We start from the raw sequence: 26542 nt of genomic DNA, 5'->3' as shown, positions 1-26542 counted from the left end.
ATAGTATAGCACATATTAAACATTAAATAACGACTAAGATAGTTCTTTAAAACTCGACCATCTATCTATTTATCTCCATCAGAGGAATACAAAAAAGTGTTACTAAGGAGATCACTTTAATATATAATCCCTGTAAAGTAGACAACGCTGGAGCAATTTAATACTAAATAATACCGTATCAATAAATGTTAGCTGTAACCGAGAGAGCACTCAAAGTACTTAACTTGCTTTATGAAATTATGTCGTATTATACTCCTCGATGTTCTACTTAAAAGTTCATTAAATATAAGTTTTCATATATCAATAACATAAAATGTGGAGAAAAAAATCGCTTTCAAAACCCTTTTTTTTAAACTGAAAAATCACCTACGGAATATTCTAAAACTGACTGCCTTTATTATATTCCAAACTGTACTTGCTCTGATTTAAGAAACTTTTAGATACATGTATATGTAACAGAAACTATTTCAGGCCTAACATGAATCAAGATTTCCAAAAACCACAAATTTCACTCAGATAGTTTTTCGCACTCAGCATTTGTATTATTTATTTCTAACAGAGGAATACATTTTTTTAGCACTTTATTTTATAATTCCTGTTAAGTAGACAACGCTGGAACATTTTAATGATAAATAATACGTTATCAATAAATGTTAACTGTAACCGAGAGTTCACTCAACGTACTTAACTTGTTTTATGAAATTATGTCGTATTATAATATTGGTTGTTCTACTTTAAAGTACATTAGATGTAGGTTTTAATATATCAATAACATAAAATAAAGAGAGAAACGACCTGATTCAAAGTCAATGTGGAACTGAATTTCAATACAAAATAAATAGTATCAACCATACGGATATAACTAATAAGATACACTTGGGTTGCATTTCCGCAAACATAAGTTTAAAGACGAAATAATACATATAGCCTCTATACATTAATTCTAAAAATATCAATTAAATCGACAAGAGCAAAAAAATTGAGAATGGTAATGGGGAATGTCTCAAAGAGACAACAACCCGACCATAGAACAGACAACAGCAAAAGGTCACCAATAAGTCTTCACTGCAGCGACATATTCCCGTACCCGGAGGCGTCCTTCAGCTGGCCCCTTAACAAAGATATATACAAGTTCAGTGATAATGAACGCCATACTAAACTCCAAATATACACAAGAAACTAAAATTAAAAATAATACAAGATTAACAAAAGCCAGAGGCTCCTAACTTGGGACAGGCGCAAACATGCGGCGTGGTTAAACATGTTTATGAGATCTCAACCCTCCCCTTATACTTCTACTTAATGTAGAATAGAAAACGCATAACAATACACACATTACCATTCAGTTCAAGAGAAGGATGATTCTGACGTCACAAGATGTAACAAAAGAAAATAAATAAAATGACAATAATACATAAATAACAACAGACTATTAGCAGTTAACTGACATACCAGCCATAGACCTCAATTAAACTCATTGAAAGATTATGTCTTCATCATATGAATATCAGGCACAATCCCTCCCGTTAGGGGTTTAGTATCATACAATCATAACATACATGAGAAGAACATAACCCGTGTCATGCCAACAACTGGTTTTTAAATAAAAGTGTTTAGTTCCGATGAAAGACCCGATAAGTGAATCAATATTAAAGACAAAATATGCAATCTTTAATGCCCTTTCTACAGTATCGTGACTATATCCCTTAATAAGTCTATATGATTATATATGCACTTGTCATCATGTACATGGACATTATTGTTTTTATAGACACCATTGAATTTTTTTTATACAGGTTTGAATTAAACTCATGTTGTGAACCACAACTTGTGTAAACCTAGGCTTTATGGTCGATGTTTAACGAAACAGTTCATACCACAAACTTAATGTTAAATTCATGTCATATAGATTAAACCAGAATTTATTATTTTATATTATTATGGAATAGCAAATTTCCGATGAAATTGCCTAAGGATGCTGTTTTAAATGACATTTCACATTTTACTTTGGTATAACATTAGTTTGAAAAAAAGAACAGTATTTTAAGGCATTCATTTTGATCTTTTAATGAAAAAGCAATCAAATGTCTATTGCCAAGGGAAATATAAAAGCCATACGTGTAAACCGTGTAAACCTTTATTGCATTGTCAGCTATAAATGACCCCGCAATGACAAATGTCAAAAATTAAAACGAAAAAAGTAACGGTAAATAAACTCATCATAGATTCCAGGACTAAATTTTATATATACGACAGACACGCGTAAATGTAATGTACAAAAAACGAACGAAAAACACATACATGTATGTATCACAGCAACAAACGGCAGTCACTTAAACTGCAAATCTTAGGAACCAAAGAGCAGTACACTACCAATACATTAATGAACTTCCTGTTCTTACTTTTTATTTGGCGTTTGAAAGCTTATCTTATGTAAATCATTTAGTCATTATGACTGATAATGCGACAAGGAAGTAAAAATATATATTTCGATATGTACATATATTGCATTTCACTTTTTGCTTTTTTACAATCAGTCTTTTCTTTTATATATTTGTGGAATTTCAGTTTTGAATATTCTTTGGGGTTCAGAACTTTTTTTATTATACTTTTTACTTCATTATCTATACACATATATTTGTGATATCGGAAGCTTTACTATTACTTCCTTTATATCTTTACTAAAAAAAAGAATAGACCTATGTTAACTTATTTTATTTTCTTACTTTCGAACTTACAACGTAACTAGGTAAAAGTAGTTGAAACTAATATATTTGTGCGTACAAGTCAGAAGTTTAGCTAGCTATAAATTCAGGTTCAATCCAACATTTTCTAACTCATGTGCCAAATCAGGAATAGTCACAGTGGTTACTCATTCCTTTCGTTGTGTGTCGGTCTTTGTTTTGCGATTTCATTAGGTACTACATACCGTTTTGTATTTTCCTCGGAGGTTGTTTTTAAAAAAAAAAATTTTACTTTCTACAGATGTAAAGAAAGACGAAAGAGACAGGCTAGACTAAAGTATTCATATTTTGAAAGTGTTAATTTATATAAATTAGGATATAACAGAAAAGAGACAAACAGCCGGTTTTAGATATTTCAAAACATTGTGTCGATGTAAAGATTCGTTATTAACATTTTATTGAGATGGGATGATATCTTGTGTCATTGAGTTGCTGTCTAATTGACGTAAACATAACACGCGAACAGTAACGAGCCGGAAAAAAGATTTTAATTTCTCACAAAGTCATAAATAATATATAAGCAATTGATGAAATTACAGATTCCAAATGAACAATATGAACAGAAATGAGTAGAATATGATTAACTTCGTATCAATGACATTCAAAAATCCAATAACGTAATAGTAAAAACAAAAACAGAATTGATGAACATTTGCATAATTACAATATGTATTTAGAACCCTGTATAAAAATCTGTCCAGGCATCACAATATATTAAGATTTGTCAGTGAAATCCGATAGATCTGTTCATAGTGCGATACAATATTGAGCGTTCAGTATTAAAAGAGAATTATGTATAGTCGTTTATTAAATATAAAAAGTGATATTTAAGAGGATTTTTCCAATTAGAATCGTAAGTCTATACTTTAAAGTGTGTTGTATTTTATTTTAATTGTACTTAATTGAAAGCAGATTGTCTATAGTTTTAATTTGAATTTTACCTACCTGTAAATGCTATACTGCTTGAACATAATTTAATTTTTGTTTTTCATTTTCTTTATTTAATTGAGGTAGTTGGTAGATAGGGGATGCTACAGTTGTATCTTGTTTTACATATGCCTAGCTAGTCCTTTAATTTTTATTAATTTGTTTTTAATTTCCCTCTCCGATCTCGATATTTTGTTGGATTCGTGTTTTTATTTCTATTGACAAACACATTTCTAATAGCTTCGATTGTATTTATTTCTGTAACCACAAATGAGAATGATAATATTTGTAATTAAATCTCAAAAGTTATGTAAGTCAAGTATGTGTTAATGGAACATGTTGGTACATTGAAATTAAATTAAATATAGAACATATTTTAGTTTCATTTAGAGCTGCACTTATTGAAAAAAAGATCAAAGGAGTAGGTTCAGTAAGATCCCTTTTTGGCCCCAAAATATAGCAGTTTTACAAAATTGTTAAAATGTAAACCTTTAGTTATTTATTGGACAGAAGAATGCTTCTGCTACATTAATATGGGCTGTTTTTGACAATACAATGCACATATATCCGGTACTAGCACCATTAAGTCATGCTAAATTACTGAAATCCTCATAATTCTAGCATTTTAGTTAAATTTTAGATGGTTTTCGTGTAAAACGAAAGTGGCCGCATTCGTGTTCATCCTTAATATTGAAATGTAAGTTGTATTTTATGATATAACATAACATATATAAAGGTTGAGGATGAACACGGATGCGGCCACTTTCATTTTTACCAAAAACCATCTGAAAAGTGACATTTTTCGGCATATTAGGTAGATGTTTCATATTTGAGCTTGAATCGGATCGTTTTTAATGACTAAATCTGTTAAAATCTTTCACATAAACTAATAAATTCAAATAAAATAGACACTTAAGTGTTTAAAAAGTGGTCAAAATCGTTCGTCAGATGAACCTGAAATTTGAGGCCAAAATCGGTCCTTAAAGATTTTTTTCCTTTTATTGAAACGAATAAAAATAAATGTAGTTTCGGAGTCCATATGCGAGTTAGTCTGAATAATTGTTACACAAAAAAACTTTGCATTTGCAAATTGAATATATTGTTATTTTGCCAGTAACCTTCAAGCTTTAAAGATGTTAAATAAACATTTTCTTAATATTTTCTTCAACATTGTTCAAAATGGTGTCTTACTATTGAATATACCTATCTAGAATTACTTTCAGTGTGTGTTACCATTATTACCTACAATGGAGATACACCTTTAATGAAACCGTGTCCTGGTATCTATGATGAGTTTATTTACAACCACTGGGTCGATGCCACTGCTGGTGGAGATTTATTTCCCCGCGGGTATCACCAGTCCAGTAGTCAGCACTTTTTGTATTGATATGGTTATATTTATAAATTAACTATTTTAACAAAATTTGGAATTTAAAAAAAAACCAAACTAAGGCTTTTTTACCTCTGGCATAGATTACCTTATCTGTATTTGGCATAACTTTTAGGAATTTTGGTCCTTAATGCTCTTCAACTTCGTACTTTATTTGGCCTTTTTAACATTTTTGGATTCGAGCGTCACTGATGAGTCTTTTGTAGAGGTAACGCGCGTCTGGCGTATATACAAAATTTTGTCCTTGTATCTATGATGAGTTTATTTTCTGTACACGCATTGACTAGTAAACCGTCCTGTTTGATAAGAACTGATGACTGCTCTGTATCGTTTTATTTTACAAAATGTACGCAAGCATCACATTGATTCTGAGAACAATACGTACGTGTCAATTTGAAAGAATTTTGTTTTATTGGTATATTCTATTGTTTGTTTTATCAGTACCATACAATTAATTATCAAATAAAAACCGACTGCGGATAGAAAAAGTCAATAAATATTTGAATAGATGCATTTGTAAATATACTTAAAAACGAATCGTAGTTTGAAATTTTAATTACATGTTATGTGCTAAAATTTTACTGTTGGTTGTTTCATACCAAATTATCAAACATTGTGTGAGGCAATTACTTATAATTTAATTTTATGGCATTTTGTTTACTCAACCACATAGTTCATACATGTCTTTGTTTTGTTTCATGAGGACCATACAATTAATAATCAAATTAAAATCAACTGCGGAAGGAAAATGTCAATAACATTTTTGAATAGATGCATTTGTAAAAATACTTAAAACCAAATTCGTAGTTTCAAAATCTTAATGTTGGTTATTTTGTGCATCTTTCTGAGTTTTATAAGGTCATTTGAAGTTTGGTTCGTCAGTGAGAATTACAATCATATAAATGATTGTCTGTGCATTATTGTCTGTCTTAGAGTTATAATCAGGACTAAAATTATTATCAGGCTCTTTTTGAATATCACTAGGCTTTATGATTATTATCATGCCTGAATAATTACCAAAAAGGCCTGATTGTTTTAAAAGGCCCTTACCATTATCATTTATGTACTGATTTTGGAAATGAATATGCGATAGGATCATTATCAGCCATGCAGGATTCTTAAAGCTGAACGTTCCCATGATTGTTGTGTTAGTTATGATAAGATTTTAATGATTTCGCAACAGACTCAGCATTGACATACGAATCAGAGAAGTAGAAATTGAAATGCATCAATGACCCCAAAAATCCTAAACGAAATGATTTTAACGATGAATCTATTTTCGTGACTAGAAAATTGACACAAGTATTAAAGTCGCGAAAATCTAGAAACTGAAAAAAAAACCAGTGGAAATTGCAAAAATCGACTTAACGTTCTATATGCGAAAAACAAAATTACCGAAAGATAGGTTGATATACAGTATCTTAAGAACACTCCAGTATCATTGATTTGCCAGCTTATAATATATTCATAACACGTGACTACAGATCTTGATATTATGATATATGTGATACTAAACAAGGAAAAATGTCGATTGTATAATACACAAAAGAACATTAGGAAATAGTAATATTAATGAATAAATAAATTGTCGTATTATTCAACATAACAACGGACATCGTGACTCCAATTTCAGTTTTCATATTAAATAAGGAGAAATTTGTATTAAATTAGGGAATTCAATCAGTTTCTGTCGTTACTGGTACGTGATCTTCAATGACGTTACAATTTTATATTCAAAAGCATTTTATTAGAAAGATATGAACGCATTTTATGACATAATTCCAATATAAGATTTTTACAAAGAGATAAGCAACTGTCTGTAACCTGCCTTAGTTCGTTTGATTTGGAATGCATTACAGTGTTTATACATCCTTGTATTTCATTTTTTGCGATGTGAGCTTTCCTATTGATGATAAATCCAGGAAAGCGTTTTGGATGCACATGTTTTACAGTGTTATTTTCAGGTTTAAATGATAAGTCAATACCACTGGTTTGGCCTGTAAGTTTTATCAGTTCAGTAGTCAGTGTTTCTAGCTATCAACATAGGTTTAACCTAACATTTCATCTATCAATGCCTGTACCAAAATAGAAATATGGAAATTTGTTTTTCATTTGTTCAGTTCAGCATTTCCATTGCGTTTTCAGATAGATATACATCCTGTGCTTGAAAGATTTTGGATAAGTATGAGTTCGCACTATAAAGGTAAATTCAGTACAGCTCTTCAGTCGCACCACATAGTGTTATTTAAATTTTGTATTTGGCTTCAAGATTCCCCAAATTTACTTTTTCTACGAATTTAGAAGGTGATTTCTACGATGTTCTTTAATTAATTTTACGACAAATGGCGTATCAGAATTGAAATAAATCTGAAGATGGCACCTGAAAGTGTCTGGAAGGAGGTCTTATATTTTTGGATTCGTTTGTCTCTATTTTTACCCTTTTTCCATCATTTTATAGTCTCAATATTGACTGTCCCTCTGGTATCTTTCGTCCCTCTTTTATAGCACCTCAACATTTATTTTGCTTTATTATTTGATCAAATATTTCTTCATTCTTTATATTTCTGCCTATTATTTTCTATTCGGTATACTTCCATCAACACTCTTATCTTAGATGACTATTGATATTTACTTCGTTTGTTATTAGTATGATTTATCATTTTACGTGGATGTTATTGAATATTAATCAAGTGTATTTAACTTCCCAATAATTTTCTAATATTTGACTATATCCTTCATTCTTGAGTGATACAGTGTTCTTGCAAGTAGCTATTTTGTAGCAACGTATAATAAGCAGTGAAAAACAGCGTCTTTTGCATCGCAAAAGGTTGATTTATGAATTGATTTGGAAATGCATATTCATTAAATGAATTAAATCATAGAAAGAATACAAGCTGCTGTTAATAAAGAGAGACAACAGATATCAAAGTAACATTCAAAAGTAAAAAAATAAATAAAAAAAGCCTCGATAAATTCATAACTTATTCTGGTGATAAACAGGTTTGTTATAACTAAAATATATTTTATTCATTCAGCATATGACATGTATTTGTATGGAATTTTCTGTAATACAATAGAAATAATTTTATTGGAATTTGGATATACTGCATTTCACACAATAAACAAGGACCATTTCAACACTGGCATTAGAATGTCATATACATGTAAGTCATGTAAGTCATGTAAGATATGTGATAAATTTAATCATATCGGAATATAATATTATTCATTGATTCTCCGGCTACTATAAGTACATTGTACGTAACATGAGAAGGTGATGGATAGGTCATATGTATATATGTCACTCATCATAGAAGACTATTATTAATTATATATAAACATCGTATATACCCTGCTTTACAGAAGAAATCGGAGTGAATCGACATAAGAAAAACAATCAGGCGTGAAAGATTGGCCAAAGGAAACTTTCACACGTCTGATGTTCGTGTTTGCCACACCCATCAGTCATGTTGATAGCTACACGTGTTTTAAACACGCATACTTTTTCTTTCATTACCTTAGCATATTTTGTCTAAAACATCAAACAATCTTATATATAATCAACGTGTTCTGAACCTGTAATATAAATATTTACGGTATATATAAAAACTGATTCCAAATTTATTTTGTGATTTATATGACACACAGCACATGTTGACCTTTCAGAAAAAGGTCAATAAATCAATAATGCTTTGTTCTTGCTAATAATTATTAAAATAGTTTATCAAAGTAAAATTAAATAAAGTAACTTAAATATCTTTTTGTATTCTTTTTAAAAGAGGGACGAAAGATACCAAAGGGACAGTCAAACTCATAAATCTAAAACAAACTGACAACGCCATGGCCAAAAATGAAAAAGACAAACAGAAAAACAATAGTACACATGACACAACATAGAAAATTAAAGAACAAACAACACGAACCCCACCAAAAACTAGGGGTGATCTCAGGTGCTAAAGCTACAATCAGTTTGGGTTTTAAAATGAGGACATGGATTACAAACAATATTCGTATGCTAGGTTGTTTATACAATGAGAAAAAAAAATTCTATATGATACGATAGCTAAATAGACCATTATCCGTGAAAGTTCAAATGAAGTTGATGAAAGGAATTATAAGCAATGGCTGTCAACAATGGGAACAATCATATACTGTATCTTCAGTTTGTTACTTGTTGGAACAGATTAAAGGTATATGCCAGATAATAAGACCTTGCTCGTTAGGGACGACTTAACAAGACCAATGAAGGATAAGAAAAAACTTATCATTTCATTATCTTTTGAGGCGAGATGTATAGAGACACAGACACGTTAACTTTTATTTCTATAGAAGTCGCTCTTCACTATACTACTACCTGTCGATACATTTATTTTTGGCATTGCACAAGTCATGTCTTTTTTTACTATTAATGACGTTAAAATACTAAATCCCTGTGATGTGTTTTAGTCGATTTTAGTCTCTGATGCATGATTTTTTATTATTTATTGGTTTTGGCTTTTAACTAGCTGTCAGTAACTGCGAGTTCTCTCAAATCGTATTTTCTTGTTAATTCGACCTGTTGATACTGTTTATAATGCTTTTTTGTTATTTTTTATTTATATGGATCTTGTCTGTACACCAGCTTTCATTATTTGTAATATCTTCAATTTTTCACTTATTCTTACAACATTTGTATAAACTTTCTCAGTCATGTCCTATGTTTGAATTTGTTTGTTAGCTTTTTGGTCATGAATTTTTGTCTCTAATATTTAATTAACTGTGCATTTGTATTCAGATATCGCAGATCAAATTTATTCGTTCATTGTTTAATCATACGTTTTTTGATTGAGTTAAGTCTGCCAATTGATATTTTATCGTATGTTTTTCTTTGTTGTGATGTTATGCTATTGTTTCAGAAAAAGGGAGAAGGTTTGGATCCATTAAAACGTTTAATCCCGCTGCAAATGTTTGCACCTGTCCTAAGTCAGGAATCTGATGTACAGTAGTTGTCGTTTGTTTATGTAATATATACGTGTTTATCGTTTCTCGTTTTGTTTAAATAGATTAGACCGTTGGTTTTCCCGTTTGAATGGTTTTACACTAGTAATTTTGGGGCCCTTTATAGCTTGTTGTTCGGTGTGAGCCAAGGCTCCGTGTTGAAGGCCGTACTTTAACCTATAATGGTTTACTTTTTAAATTGTTATATCTAATTAGTTTAAATAGCAAAATTGCTGCAAGGTTTGCTTAATTGAGATCGATTTTGTATACATTGTATATCTTTATTGGTCAATCATTGTTTTCCAAAATTAAGTTAAGAGGGGGGTCAGGGGAGGGGTCAGTGCAAAAACTATATGAATTAAGTTTTTTTTATCACACATTGAACTTTTAAATAACTAAAATTGAAAATATACCATTAACCATGACAAACGTATCCTAGCATTCGAGCAGATGTCAATTATTTACAAAAATAAGTGATAAGACTTTTGGATAATTCTTATCTTAATATACATGTAGGAAGAAGTAGTAGGAATTCCATTTGCACAACTCTTTACCAGAGACCAATTGATATCGAAGTAAACAACTATAGTCTAGTACGGTCTCCAACCATTTGCAAAATCTATACTGCATTTTAAACTATAACAGGATACAAAATGAGTGTGTGTCTTTTTTGAAAGGGTTATTGAATTTATAAAAAAAACCAATAACATAAAAATACATTTTACATTTTTGTACTTTATCTTTTGTTTTTACAGATATCTTAGGATCTGCAGTATGACAACAGTGTCTTCAAACTTAACGTTCACAACACCTTTATCTAACGATACTTTACGAGAACAACCATTGCCAACGGAAGTTGTCGTATTATTGAGTTTCGTATGGAGTTTAATAATAGTGATAGGAGCCATAGGGAATGGCCTTGTGATTTATATAATGTTACGTTATGGCGAACGTTCTGTGACAAATGTATACATAGTTAACCTAGCATTCGCTGATTTAATGTTTATTTTATTTGTTGTGCCAGCAACTTTGATACATATTGTGATTCCAACTTGGATTTTGGGAAATATCATCTGCAAGTTCTCCAACTATATGATATATGTAAGTATTTTTATGTTAACTTTATTTGATGTTCTTGCTACATTGTGATTAATATTTTTTTATTTGAAAATATCATCTGCAATGTCCCTTCCTATAATGCTATAATATATATGTAACTATTATTATGTTAAATTCATTCATTCAAGCCCTATCCAACTGCCTTTACTTGGTCGTCTAATGTTGTGCTGGGAGATCGCTGTATCGGATTGGTAGATAGGTTGAACGCTGACATTCGTTTAAAACCATTGACAATTCTAAATGTCTCCATTCATGACTTTATAATTCAGTGGTTTACCTATAGTTGTTTATATCCTCGTATTTTGATGTTTTATGCTAGATGTGGCATTGACAATTGTACAACATCTCATTGTTGTTGTAACAGATTATAAATTCCTGTCTGTCAAAAGTGACATTCATGTCTTTATAAAAATAGAAAGTATAGTCACTGACAAATCATACGATCTGTAAATATTTGTGTTACACTTTCTGATTTGTTTAACTGATAAAGAAAACGTGTTTCTTGATTTATATTTCAAGGAAATATAACATCTGCATTATATGTTTTTCTTTACAACTCATAACTCAATGTATATACACAAAACTTGATCGACGCCATCAGTTTTTTACATTCTTCTACTTTTTTCTTTTAATAATCTATAATTTCTCGCCAACTGTTATTATTAATATAGTAATCATCTCTATCAATGTAAAACCTAGAATATGTAAATATATGAACGAATAAATAAATGTGAAATTTGATTATTAACATATAGATAAAAAAAAATCTCAATAACAATGTCAAATCAACAAAGCCCTGCTGTCGCTATATTATATTGTGAGATTTTGTTGTTAGGATTTAGACCTAAATATCAAATATATTTAATTAATGATCATAAGTTCAATTGGTTTGACACTTTATAGTTAGTTTACATGACTTTATCCAAACACTGCAATCCTCTATTATCATAATTATTCATGAAGACTATTAAATAAACTCATCATAGATACCAGGATTAACATTTTATATTTACCCCAGACGCGCGTTTCGTCTACAAATGACTCAAACTAAAAATGTTTAAGAGGCCAAATGAAGTACGAAGTTCAAGAGCATTGAGGACCAAAAATTCCTAAAAGTTTTGCCACATACAGATAATGCACCTTTTCCTGGGGTATAAAAGCCTTAGTATTTCAAAAATTCAAAGAACAGTCTTAGTATTTTAAAAATTCAAAGTTTTGTTAACGGGTAATTTATAATTATGAACAAATCAATGATAATTCAAATAAGTCTCCAACAGCAGTATCATCGACCCAGTGCATGGTTGTCAATACACTCATCAAAGATACCAGGATTAACATTTTATATTAACCCCAAATGCGCATTTCGTCTACAAAAGACTCATCAGTGGCGCTCGACTGACAATCAAAGTAAAAGGTCAAAGTTATAGAAATAAATGTCTTTAAAAAATATATAACACTACGTTTTACAATTCAATTTTACCGCTCGTCTTCCTTGTGTATAGCCTAACAGTTGAAGTTGTTGTTATTTGTATCTCAACTATAACTGAAAAAACCTTTATGAATGCTCTTCTACATTGTTCCGCTTTGTAATTTATTTGACCATTTTGGAATATGTAAAATGTAACTGTTTCCAGTGTATAAATACCGTATTACACGAAATTTTGTGGTGGACTCATATAATATGCAGGCAATCTTATTCCTTCTTTTCAAATGAGCTGCAAAAAAGATGTGTTCTTTCTATGTGAATTTGTAAGGTTTCAGAGGAGATGCGGCTCTATGAAATCAGTCCTTTAGTAGCATAAATACTAGTAACACGATTTATCCTGTTATCAGCTTACTATTGCACAAATAACAGGTACACAAATAAATATGTGCTCAATTCGCTACGAAACAGGAGAAACGCTTTATATTTTCCGACTATGTACATATATTGTATATACATATATACAAACACAAATTCTAAAAAAGTGAGATACTAATTATTTTACGAGTCTGTTAACACTTCTGAGATCTCGCTATGTTTTATATGTTTGTATTGATGTTAGTATTTCTCTGTACATGTTTCTATATTTCTGATGAATTCGAGATTGTTCTTTTATTGTTTGCGTTGCGTACAAAATTGTATTTGAAACACCCATGAGATCTTTAGTCCGATTTGATGTTTCTTATGTACCCAAAGGTATTAGGGCTCGTGTTAAGGATATATTTAGATAGTTAAGATGGGAGGCTTCCCGGAATGTGCCCTTATCTCATGGTAATGTACGATGGACAGGGTATTCAATTACCTTTAAGGTGGCTCGGGCCTCTTCGAAGTCTCTATCAGAAGTGCCGTATTTTTTATTATCTGATTCTTTACAGGAAGTGAATCAAATTGGTCGAAAATAATATGGGGTCACTGACCATTTGAGCTCAAAATTTTACTTTTAAACAGGTATGCAAAAGGGGCCATTTTTCAATGAAGTTATAGGGAAAAATAGAGGTGTTGACATATTTTTATCGGAATATAAAAAAAAAAAAGTTCTATGACATTTGGTCCAAAACTGTAATATAAAAAGCTGAAATATAGCTTAAAAGAATGAGCAAATAAAAAACATAGGTCACCGATAAGAAAAAAATTTTTTTTGCCGTAAAACCCAAATTTTGGCGGGAAAATGGTGAAAATGGGTGAAATGTCATTTTGACCTTTGAAAAAAATACTGATAATAACGAAAATATTCGTTTAGTCAACTAACTTTAATGATTAAACATTTCTTATCAAAATATTTAAAAATATTATATCGAATTTACGACAAATACTTTTGTAATTCATGCGTGAAATAATGCGCAGTCGAATAGTCCCGAGCCACCTTAATGACATCTTGGTGTAAATTGCGCTATTCCATTTTCAGTGAGATCTCCTCTTTAAATAAAATATGTGTCAATATTAAATAATCGCCCTGATTATAAAGGTTAGTTCACTTTGATACCTAGAATAGATACAACTGTCAATATTTTGATTTACAATGCATTTGTGTGAAACCAAAAACGAGACAAAATCCCCATAGAGTCTTTTAATACAGCATTATTTTCAATTAAATAAATGATATTCCATTGATAAATGATATCTTTAACGTCATCAATCAAATTTGACATTAAAAATAATGTGGTTTATTTACACGATGAAAAAATATCTTGATTATCATCATCTGGAATTGACTAACTGTTGAAAATAAATGGGTTAACATGAATAGTAGTCGAATTTAAATGTAGGTTTGGTCATTTGGGATTTGTCGCCTTTTATTATACGTTTTATCATAGTCTCTTTGCAGTCATTGTTATTATTAATGAAATGGACAACAAATATTTTTAAACCTGTATCAGTTCGAAAAACTGCAAATTGTAGTAAGAAAAAGGGGAAGGAAAAACATTAAATAAATGATTGAAGCTTTTGATTTATTAGTATTTGCAATTTTATGCGCAACACTGACATTAAAAAATTATTTTGTTTTTCTTCTCTGCAAAGTATCGTATTGCTTGCGCTAGTAAATGTACGTCCACTAATTTTGATATGACATGTACATGTAAAACAGAATTACAAAGTTAAACCACAATTAAGTAAATAAGGAAGATTGACAATGCGAAAACTCTCAACCAGAGACAACATGACGTAGCAGTTAGCATCTATAAATCAACGTACGGCCCTCAACGCGCATATCGGAAATATTTCATAGCAAGTTTGAAGGCTCTGAAATCACAAATGTGAACAAATTCACTTTTAATAAACCTTAACGACTTAATTTTTTTACGGGATATATTTTCTGTAAGTGTATATTTGTAAATATATAATATTAATAGTTACGATAATTCGTCAACAACTTTTATAACGACTACTATACAAGCTCCTATTAACGTGATCTAAGTCTGCATAACAAAAGAATGGCAATTGCAAATTTTAACATTTTTATATCTTGTTTATGACCCAAGGTATGGAAATATACAATTTTATGCATATTTATGATGTTTTTCTATGAACTTTTAATCCGTAACATAAAACTCAATATAAAAAATGGTAAGCAGGCACGTTTTCGCATTCATAATAAAAGGCTGAAGCTTATGAAATGCATTATGCATGATTATGTTAAAACATAATAATTTTTGCTCTGATTCTAGAATAAACTAATGATCTTAAACTTTGATAATACAGCGTTTAAAATTAGGATTGAATGTTAAATAGATACCCATGTTAAATCACGAACAGCATATAGATTTTATTAAAGAATAATATATTGGATGTTTTTTTTGTGTGTTAAAGATCATAAAAAGGCAGCTTTCTGAAATCATTACAAATTGCTCGCTTAAGGTGGTACCCCATACATTCACTAACCTTTATTTGGTTCGTTTAACTTTTTGTCATAAAATTTTGACAAAGTGTTTACTTTGACCCTTTGACAAAAGTATAAAAATTTCAGAATATTTGAACCAACCATTTTTTCAGAAAAATTACACTGGTTATATAGCAGTTTGGCAAATACTACTTTTGATCATTGAGAAGCTTAATATTTTCTTAACAACACAACGTAATTAAAACGTTTAGCTGATTTTATACAGTTATCTCCCTTTAGTGTTAGATACCACCTTAAATTTTCCATGTATGTCGCGGGGAAGACGTGTCAATAGTTCTGCATTTTCCAGTCATCCCCATCTTTTAGTGAATTTAATCATCCAAGCTTCAAAACAGTAGCAACTTAATGTATAACCTTTAATTTATGCAAAATAGAAGACAAATAACATCATTCTTAATTTAAAGATTTGAAACTTAAAAAAAACCAATTTGGAAAGGTCGAGATAAAATTATACAAAATGTTTAATACAGACTTTAATTTCGTATATTTTAATCATGAACTAAATTTGAAAACAAAAATGGAGAATACAACTTCCTATTTAATTATTAATTTAGAATGTGAACTAAAAACGTAGAACGAACGTCAATAAAGATGATAAAGAAGCTACACATCAGCACCTGCGTACTTGAAACGAGGATTTTAAAGATAATTTCAAGCATTGTCTATGCTTGACACATACCTTTTTTATACAAATCTTTAAAATTGATTTTTGTTAATGCAATGTACTCTTGTGCTCATTTCATTGTACCAGCCAAGGCAGTCATTGGGTGCACGTTTTATTCGACATAAAATAATCACTATTCCCCAGCGTAAGGATTTCACATGAATTATTTAATGTCACGTCTAAATGATTTATGCGCATAGTTATATATAGCATTCACCAGCAGTCTGTCATTCTATTCCATGGGCAGATTTGACATAGATTATGAAATGTTATTTTATACTTTGGTAAGGTAATATAATATTCTGAATTTAGTTGTTTATGCAAATGAATCTGACAAAGGGCCCAATTTACCAAGATATTTTTTGAAACAGATCTGCTATCCTATAATGACTCCGAGTTAGGATCTCATGCATAGCTAATGAATGAAAGGTTCATGGGACGCATGGGCATTTCATAAACAGCATATGCATGTATATAAAACCGGGGCTTGTGCATTTCATATGCAGCATATATATGTATATAATACCGGTGCGGGGTTGATGGTATTAAGAGAAAAAAAACATGTATTTAGGTATACATGTATTATGTTTATTTAGATTACAATTTCTGAAATATAACTATAAGAAATATAGTGATGTGGTATGATTGCCTTTGAGACACATATCTACCAATTGTTGAGGATGTACTCCACTATAAGACACTTGTACTACAATACGCAAAACGCAAGCATGCTTAACTGTTACACCATTTAAATGAGATAAGCAACGGTGCAAATTGTTTTATTGCAGGAAAAACAAAAACCAACGACTTATCTAAGAATAATAGCAACATTAATTAAAAATGCACGTGATCATTAACACCTTTCCGATATCTGTGTATCCTTCCGGAGCACCTGAGATCACATCCGAGTATGGGTCGGGTGCGTGTTGCCCAGTCTTTAATTTTCTATACTGTGTTAAGCATACTTTCGTTTTTCGTTTTGAAAACTAACACTATCAGTTTGTTTTCGATTGATGAATTCAATTATTCTTTTGGTATTATTTCGCTTCTTTTTTTACTCCAAGCTGGTTGGGAGAACATGTAACAGCATCCCTATTCTAATTCTACACAGGATTTCGCCACCACAGATAGTCTAGTTAAGATAGGATTTATGGCGCCAAATCCAACACTTCAGCGAACATGTATTTACTCTGAATGCAATTGCATCAAATTGTATAATTCTGTATCAAATTAACATTTGTGGAATTTCATTTCAAACAAAGTGATATTGATGGTTAATCAACTCAAGTCAACGGGAACATATTAAAATAACTAAAAGCATAGAGAAAAAAATGTTATTACTGTAAAGAAGATAAATGTTATCGATATAAAGTGGTTACAATTGATAAGTCTCAAAAACATTTTAGAGTACAAAGAAATAGTTAGACTCATTGATGATAAAGTGTGCGTAGGGAGTAATACAACAACGTTTTTGTTGATTTTCTTATCTTTTTTTTTTCAAAACCAATAATTATAGAGGCGAAAAATAGCATAACATCATTTTAGTTGATAACTTATCTTTGTTTTTTGACGCCAATGATTTAAGAAGTAACGACGAATAGTGCGTGAGGAATCGTGATATACCGGCTGTTATGTAGAGTTCTTATTGACTTTCGTTACTAAAGTTTGTCTAACCTGAACTATTATACAACTTTTTATGTAATACTTTACTAATTGAATTACAGAATAAAACTAAGAGTTTATAAAGAATATTTTGTGCTTAATTTTAATCTGAATTTTAACAAGTCCTGTCAGAAAGCTAGCAAGATATTAAATATTTTATCAAATAACAAAATTCACTTCTTTGCTTAAGTATCCAGTTTTATCCTTTGTGAAAGATAGGTTAGGTTGTTATATTGTATGCTTCTAACTATTTTATTGCAATTTCTTGAATATGATATAAGATCAATTGATGTTTGTTAAACCTCCAGTGGCAAATAATTCATGCATCTTCAGAACACTAGAATAGATACATTAAGTAGGTTCTGCAAAGTTGGTTTAATGACATTAAAGAGGATAGGAAGTTATTTTGACTGGGAAAAGAAATTGTTTATTGTAATAGGTCATCTACAGTCTTTCAAAGATTTACCACACTTATAAAAATAAGAAAATGTGGTATTGTTGTCAATGAAACAAGTCACAACATGAGATAAATTGACATGGAAATTTACAAATATTAGTCACCGTACAACCATCAACAATGAGTAAATCCAATAATGCAAAGTTATAAAAGGACCTGAAATGGCAAAAGATAAACAATTCAAAGCCAGAATACTAACGACCTGATTTGTGTACAAAATAATGAACAATAACAAATATGATATACAGCAACAAACGACAACCACTGAATAACAAGCTCCTGACCTTTGAAAGGCACATACAGAATGCGGCGGGGTTAAACTAATTTTAAGGCGTCAATCCTCTCCTATAACCTGGAACAGTAGTTTCATAGAACAACACAATAATAAACTATAAAACTCAAAGAAAAGGCCTTAACTTATAAGATTGATACATAGCAGATATACATCTTAAAACACACACAGAGTGGACGTGGCAGGGTACTTAATCATTCCCACGACAAAAAGACACGAAGTACAGACAACAAATTCAAAACCAATAACATTAAAAAAAAACCATCATAATCTATGACTACAGTACTGTTCAATTTGCAGAGAGTACGGTATATCCCTACAAGAAGAATCGTATATAAGTTACCCCCTTTTTTTCCATCGAAACCCGATAACGAAATATCTGAACTACAGCAAACCCTTCTGAAATATTATCTTAAACGATTGCATCTATACATACTACATAACACCATCGATAACGATATACATGCACTCGATATTATGAAATTTTGAATGCGAGGCTTACCGAACATTGTCAAAATTATTCATTTAAAGATTAGGAGTTGAGAAGTATTGTACTACACGGGGTTGGCCATTGTAACTCTGGTGGAAAGTGTTTTGATTGGCAATCAGTCCAGATCTTATTTATATATTAAATATTGTTAAATGGTCATACGCTGTCAAATTCATGTTCACAGATTTGACTTAAATTCTCATTTTTGATTTATAACATACTACAACGTATATTCAAATTATAAAAAAAGTCTGAATTAAACATGGGCTCGACAAAATGTTTCGGCATTTAACGTACGTGTATATAAGTCTAGGCTTTTGGGGGCGGCATCCGAAACCGCCGACAATCATCGTTGTCATATAACCTGATATTAAACAAAAGTATAAATAGCTAGCGAATTCGTGCAATTAAATTTTTGTAGGTGTCATTGTTCTCATATTATAGGTTAACACTATATGACAATCATCGGTTTCAACATGTATAAGAACGAGTTTTTGTGGATCGAATCAGTCAATCAAATGGTTTATCCTTGATTCATTTTTAATGTTTACATTTTTCCATTTAATAACTTAACACGACTAATGCATGCGTTACCATTTTTTTTTTACATAAGGGGTTAAATTGAATGTGACTTAAAATTACGGATTCAATCAGGTCGAAATTTTCAGTGCAAGTGAATAATATATCACCGATATTTTAGCTTATTTTGACAAAAAATAACCAAACTTGCTATATTTCACTACTGAACTTTTTTTTGAATAATTAAAAATAAAAAAAATCATACTTGCACTTAATTGTTTGTATATCTTGCAGCTTATAGTGATATATAATCTTGTTTCTCATGATTTGTTGGACGATACCAATGAAAATATCTCGAAAAGATATCGCGAGACTTACATGATATAAACTTAATAAACGTGGAAAATAAACTGGTCAGAACCGGTATAAATGCGCACATTTAATTAGAGAAAATATCATATCTAATAGAAATACGTTATTTTTGAAGATCTTACACTGGTTAACACACACATGCAATCATTACGTTCGTGCTTATACTCGTTAATATCAGCTGTTGAAAATACTTATTTTATCATCTCTTTTTCCTGTGAATTTTAAATTTTAATGGCTTTTAATGTTTTCCGTTCAAATTTTTAATACTGAAATTTTATTTGAAGTCGCTAATTTTATGGATGAAAATGTTTTAGAACTTGGATAATAAATATCAATCAATCATAAAAAAACGCTATTAAAAGAATTGAATGGCTTTTAAAATCACGAAATTGGTACTGTTCAACAATTATAACATCTAGTTATGCATCATAAAAGCAGCATGATGTTTTATCAACAACTGTTTGAATCAAAGCTATAATAATTTACTTGATTTTACGTGTTTTAAACTCGCTATCTTCATTTTATTTATTTCAACTTTATTTTAATCAAATTTCTGATACGCAGATAGAATATAAAGTAAGCAATCACCAATCATAGTCTTGCTATTGCTGCAACTTTTTAGAAGCAGTACTGTATCCTGTTCTGTTTGTGCGATTTAACAATGTTCGTAATATAATTTGTAAAAAAATCAAATGGTAAGTTTTTTATTCCTTTGAATAAAGGCGTTGATGCAATTTTTATAATGTTCTTTTACAGGTAGCTCTGCATGCCACGTGTTCAACTTTGTCAGCCATGACAGTTGACCTAACACATTAATTCAATTGTTTTTGCTTTTCTTTTCAGGTGACTCTTCATGCCACGTGTTTAACTTTGTCAGCCATGACAGTGGACCGATATCATGCCATTGTTAATCCCATAGATTCCATGAACTGGCGGTCAACAAAGACGGCTTCGGCGATCAGTCTAGCAGTATGGGCAGGTGAATGGACAATCTAACAAATGTATTATAATTAATTTAACAGATTTATTTTCAAAATTGGTTTCTCAAGCATCGAGCATGCTTCTGTTTCGTGGCTTTTTCTCTCTCACGACACATTTTTTTCGACGCTGATAAAACAAACAAATATACCTTTGAAATGCATACAGGAAGGAAAATTGTTTTTTTTTTTGGAAATTTACTTTATTCCTCATTTACAATAGTAATAAACAATTTTTTTTTAAAGTTTTCAATTTTTTTCTCAACCAACATCCAAATTTGTAATGCCATAAAAGTACGACAACCCTTAAAAGGACAAAAAACAAAATCTGTGAATCGCAAATATAATAACCCTGTAGAAATAAAATACAGTCACATTGACTAAAAACTTTCATAACTGTCACTAATAAATATCTTTAAATATGGGGGACATTTAAGAATTGAATGCTTCTTTTTGTAACTTTATTGGGGTGTAAAAACGTTGACCGAAGTACAAAAAATGTGCGCACGGTCAACGCTTTTACAACACTATGAAGTTACAAAAAGAATCATTCAATACTTATAATTACATTTTATAGCTATGATCATGAAAACACGAATTTTATAATTTTTTTATTTAATTCACCTGTGCACTTTATTGTGGGACCACGTGTTATCGGGAATGATAAGTTTTATTGACTGATGCAATTGCTTAAGGAATAACATGTGATGTGCAGTAAGCCAATCATAATAAAGTATAATAATAAAACATACATCTAATGTAATTATTACTACATATTCGAAAAATCGAAGAAAATTGGAAGACGTAAATAAGTCAAATTAATATCAAGATATTCAACATGATTATTCCAGAGTAGTTACAGACGTTAAGTTATTTCAAATATGTGGACATTTACTTCATAGTGTTATTGGCTTGCTTGTGTTGATTTCGTTAGAATGCTTCAAAGTTTTCACACATCGGAACACATTCCAGAGAAATGGGCAAATGTCGTAGTCATTAAACGTGTATATTTTTTCGTTGGTATCAACTTACAAATATAATAGTTAGCGCATACAGCTATTAAATTTTACTTACATATCAAGTTAGCTATAAAATCCATCATTTTCTACATCAAAAAATGCATGTGACAAGTCAGGAATATATAGAAACAAAAACCATAAGCATCAGTATACACATAAGCATACACAAATCATTAAAAAAACATAGATAAAATTCCAAGTTTTATGATACAAAAAAATGCCATCCCTTACAATATGTCTTAATGAGTGTGTAATTTTCTGATAACAAAGTGCATTTAATACAGACGACTTTAAACTTCATGCATTGTCCTGTACATTTCTAGTTTAACAACGCACCTGTTATAGCCTCACCAGTAGTAGTAGTAGTCTATTGTTCAATGTCGTTATTTATGCAACCGGTGTAACTCTTTCATAAAAAGCTAGCATTTGTCAATGCAGAGAGACCATTGTCGCCTTACACAATAAAAAAACGTCACTTACAAAAAATGATACATTGCTGTATATTACATTCAAACATTTGTATAATTATTTTTTAGTATCACTATCAATTTGCTGTCCATACTTGATCTACACTAAAGTAACTGAAGTTGGAAAATTTGATGATATAGATTGCATTCCACAATGGCCGTCATTAGAATTTGATAAAGCCGTAACATTAGTTGTCGTCTTGACAACATTTGTGTTGCCGCTTACAGCCATAATAATCTGTTATGCTTGTATTTTGTTTCATTTATGGAGTGGAGCAAACAGGAAAAACAACCGACTTGAGGTATGGTATACAAATATGTATGTACAGCGATTGTTTTGTACAAAAAGATGCTTTATAAAATATGCAAAGCAAAAAAGAAATCAATTTAGATAATAGCGAAACATAAGATGAAACAAGAACGGTATGCAATTTACGCTTTATTAATTTGAAAGGTAATTAGTGCCTGGCTACTGGTACATGTAGTATCGTGTCGACTTCCAACCAACATTAATCATCAGTCAAAATGTATACACGAAGAGGTTTATCTTACATATTTCGTCTGAAGTCCAAAAAAGTAATACATTTTGAATATACACTACTGCTACAAAAAAAAATTGGGAATAGAATTGGGGAATGTGCCAAGAGGCAACAATCCGACCATAGAACAGCAGAAGGTCACCAACAGTATAAAAGTGTCTTTAGAATAAAAGAATACTTAGTCTACCGTCTTCATGATAAAACCTTAAGGTTATAGTACTGGTGATTCAGTAACCTTTTACGGAAATTCATGGAAATTTAGTAGGAATTAAGTAATTTCAATTACAACTATGTGCTAATTAAATCTTATATGTTATTGAGTAAGGTATTCCAATCGAACTCAATTGCTTGTTGTCTGTTTAACGTCCAGTGGCTAATATTTCATGCATATTTAGAACGCGAATACATAATAAACGTAAATGGTAGGTTCTGTGTAGTAGCGGGATGAAGATAAATGTTAGATTGTTAAACACAATCTCCGAACAAAGAGTAATTGGAAAGGGACAACATTAATTAGATCTTAAAACAGGCCATTAATGAAAACCTTTCAAGATTGAAGCAATCTTGACCCTTTGACATATAGCGTGAATCAAAATTCATTGCGGTCGGGCCACGCTTTGTATTTATACATTCTCCACAGGCAACGGAAGTGACTTTTGGGAGTTTTACCTCTCTACGTAGAAACATGCCAATACATATTCGCGTTTTAATTATATAACCAAAGCAAACAGTAAACTAATGCATATAATTTTTAACACGCTGAAATATCTAGTACTCATCACGGATCGAGTCCGACTGCTTGAGTATAAAAGAATATTAAATACTATAATAAATGTAAATAATTATGTTCAAACCTTTTATAAATAATATGACTGGACGAAAAGGATAAACATTATTATGAAAATCATCTTTCGAACCTACATAATCATATCTCAAACTCCGACCTCAATATTGTAAAATCATACGTAACAAATTATTCTTCTTTGATCTTTTATTACATTCTTATACTTGATTCCGACTTGAATCTTCGTTTGATACCCAAAAATATTCTGGCTGTATATACCACTGATTGAAATAAGTCTAACTTAAATTTTATTTTTCAGAGAGAAAACAGTGCGCTTTCAGTTAAAAATGACAAGGCAGAAAGACAAGTTCGGAGAAAAAGACGAGTTACCCGGATGGTAGCAATTGTTGTCTTTCTGTTTGCTATATGTTGGTTACCTATTCACATACTTGCCATTTGTATAAAGTTTGACCCGAAATTTCCGAAAACAGACTCAATGCACTATTTTAAACTATTTGCTCACACACTATCTTACGCCAACTCTTGTGTAAACCCATTTGTGTATGCTTTTATAAATGAAGGATTTAGAAAAGCTATTATACGACGATCACCTAAATTATATCAATTGTGTAGTTGTTTATTGCGATCACCGATTGCGCAGGAAACGGATACAAGTATGGTAGATAAAGCCGTAGAAGCCAAACCCGGAATGGACGTGCATTCCGAATGTAGTACAGCAACACAGACTACAGCGTGTATATTTCATTAATCAAATATTAGTTTGGACATTTTAAAGGATGAAGATGAATTATATGAACCTAAAATAACATTCATAACTCATGTTTTACTTTTACATGAGGCCTGAAAGGAATTTTAATGATTTAATGAATGTTTATATAAGGCGATATCAGAGTTTTTACGTCGCGTTCTGATTTCAGATTTATTCAACCAAGACTCCATGAGAAAATGGCAATATATATGTAACTATGACAACAGCATATAATATTATTAAAAGGCTCTAAGATTGCAGAAATATTAACTGTGATTTGCATCAATATTTTACACACAAAAAAAAACACCAGACAATTGTTTCTATTAAAAAAAAGAGATGATTCTTATATTTTCATAAACAAATTCTGCAACAATTCTGTCAATAATTAAAAAAAAGATACATAATTAATGTGTTACTTTTATCATGTTTATATAAAAATTACATTCTTCTGTTACTTCAAAATTATTCGAATACAATTGTGAAAAATCCTTTTCGAGTGATAAATATTTAAACAGTTTAATTTTTTTCGCAAAAAGTTTCCTTAACGGTTGTATATAATTCAATGAGGTACAATCTACTCAAATAAGATGTTATCCGTTATGAATAAACTAAATGTAAACACAAATACATGTACTGTCAAACTTCTGTAAGATTGTCGTTTAATGCAGCAGCAGTGTAATTGAATATGTTAAGTGATTTTCGGAATGGAAAAAAGGAGTAGGAGGAATAATGTTTTTACAAAAGAGGCAGTGTCAGTAAAGGTTCATTATTGTATTGCATCGCTACTCGGAGCAAATACGTTCGAGCCATATAACAGAGAAACTTAACTATTGTATCGATATATATATATATACATCTCAAATTTTTTTCATATTTGAGTTGCTGCCTCATTTAAGTTCACCAGCTATCTTAAATTATTGAAATTAAATGGTGTTTTTAATTGTGTTAGTAAGGTTTGTTACGCATATGGATTTGCAATACTCAGGAAAAAGCTTGATATTCATGGCCAATCCATACAGTGTTTTAGCTGTTTCTTATAATTATATTCATATTTGATGGCTACTAAACTAGTCAATATTTCTTTTAGATGTTTATTATAATTTGTTTAAAATGTGGTTTAACTTTCAATGCTTCTGTATTAAGGTGAATAAAAAAGAGAACATTATTACAACGACATCCTGGTTTCGATGCCATCTTGATTGAACTATATATAATGCTAATGATCCATAGAACACTTGTCTTGTCTTATGACTAAATGATGATGGTGATGTTTAATAACCTTAACTGGCAAAACATCCATCGAACGGTTTTTTGACAGAAATTACCAATTTTTAATTCATATTCTTATGTTGGTTTGTTGTAGAAAAATGAAACTTGTAAAAAGTACGTAAACAGTTCTTTTAATATAAGTCAACATTTTTTCTTCTTCAAGATTTAACAAAAAGAAAGAAAGCTTTACACATTAACTTAAATGTTGATGTAGCTGACGATGAGTCGGACATTACATATCTTAAAGACACGTACGAAGTCCAGAAATACTGTAATAATAGTCCGAATCGTATGAGATAACCAAAATAGAAACGTTAGATGTTAGACATAGATATTTCTCTTTATATTTGTATTTTATCTCAAAGCAAATAAAATCAAATTTCAATTCGACTGTGTCACTTTATTGGTACATATATGTATCCATTGTTCTTAATGTATTCAATGATTGATACATTTTAGGATTATCGCAACAAGTAAAATCACAAAACTACTGAACTCCGAGGAAAATTCAAAGCGCAAAGTCCCTAATAAAATGGCAACATAAAAAATTCAACACATCAAACGAATGGATAACAGCTGTCATATTCTTGACTTGTTACAAGTATGTAAAAATAAGAAGATGTGGTAGGATTTCCAAACAGACACCTCTCCACAAGAAACCAAATGACATAGATTTAGATTACTCTACGGTCTTCAACAATGAGCAAAACCAATAACGCA

At 30.6% G+C, this 26542-nt stretch overlaps 1 protein-coding gene across 2 annotated transcripts in view; it reads left to right on the top strand.

The window, feature by feature from the left end:
• Nucleotides 1–26212, top strand: part of LOC139495737 (galanin receptor type 2-like) — a 44365-nt gene extending 18153 nt beyond the window's left edge. The window contains exons 1-5 of one of the 2 annotated variants that reach the window (XM_071284099.1): nt 3485–3597; nt 10794–11139; nt 20839–20974; nt 22528–22760; nt 24101–26212. In XM_071284099.1, coding sequence (XP_071140200.1) covers nt 10813–11139; nt 20839–20974; nt 22528–22760; nt 24101–24550 — 1146 coding nt within the window. In that variant the 5' untranslated portion in view covers nt 3485–3597; nt 10794–10812 and the 3' untranslated portion in view covers nt 24551–26212. Of the gene's footprint in view, nt 1–3484; nt 3598–10793; nt 11140–20838; nt 20975–22527; nt 22761–24100 lie in introns of those variants that run through there. The other variant, XM_071284098.1, reaches the window with a different exon arrangement.
• Nucleotides 26213–26542: the final 330 nt, after the last annotated feature.

Source organism: Mytilus edulis, chromosome 11, assembly GCF_963676685.1.
Source record: "Mytilus edulis chromosome 11, xbMytEdul2.2, whole genome shotgun sequence".
Classification (NCBI taxonomy): Eukaryota; Metazoa; Mollusca; class Bivalvia; order Mytilida; family Mytilidae; genus Mytilus; species Mytilus edulis.
This window is presented reverse-complemented; position numbering and strand designations above follow the sequence as displayed.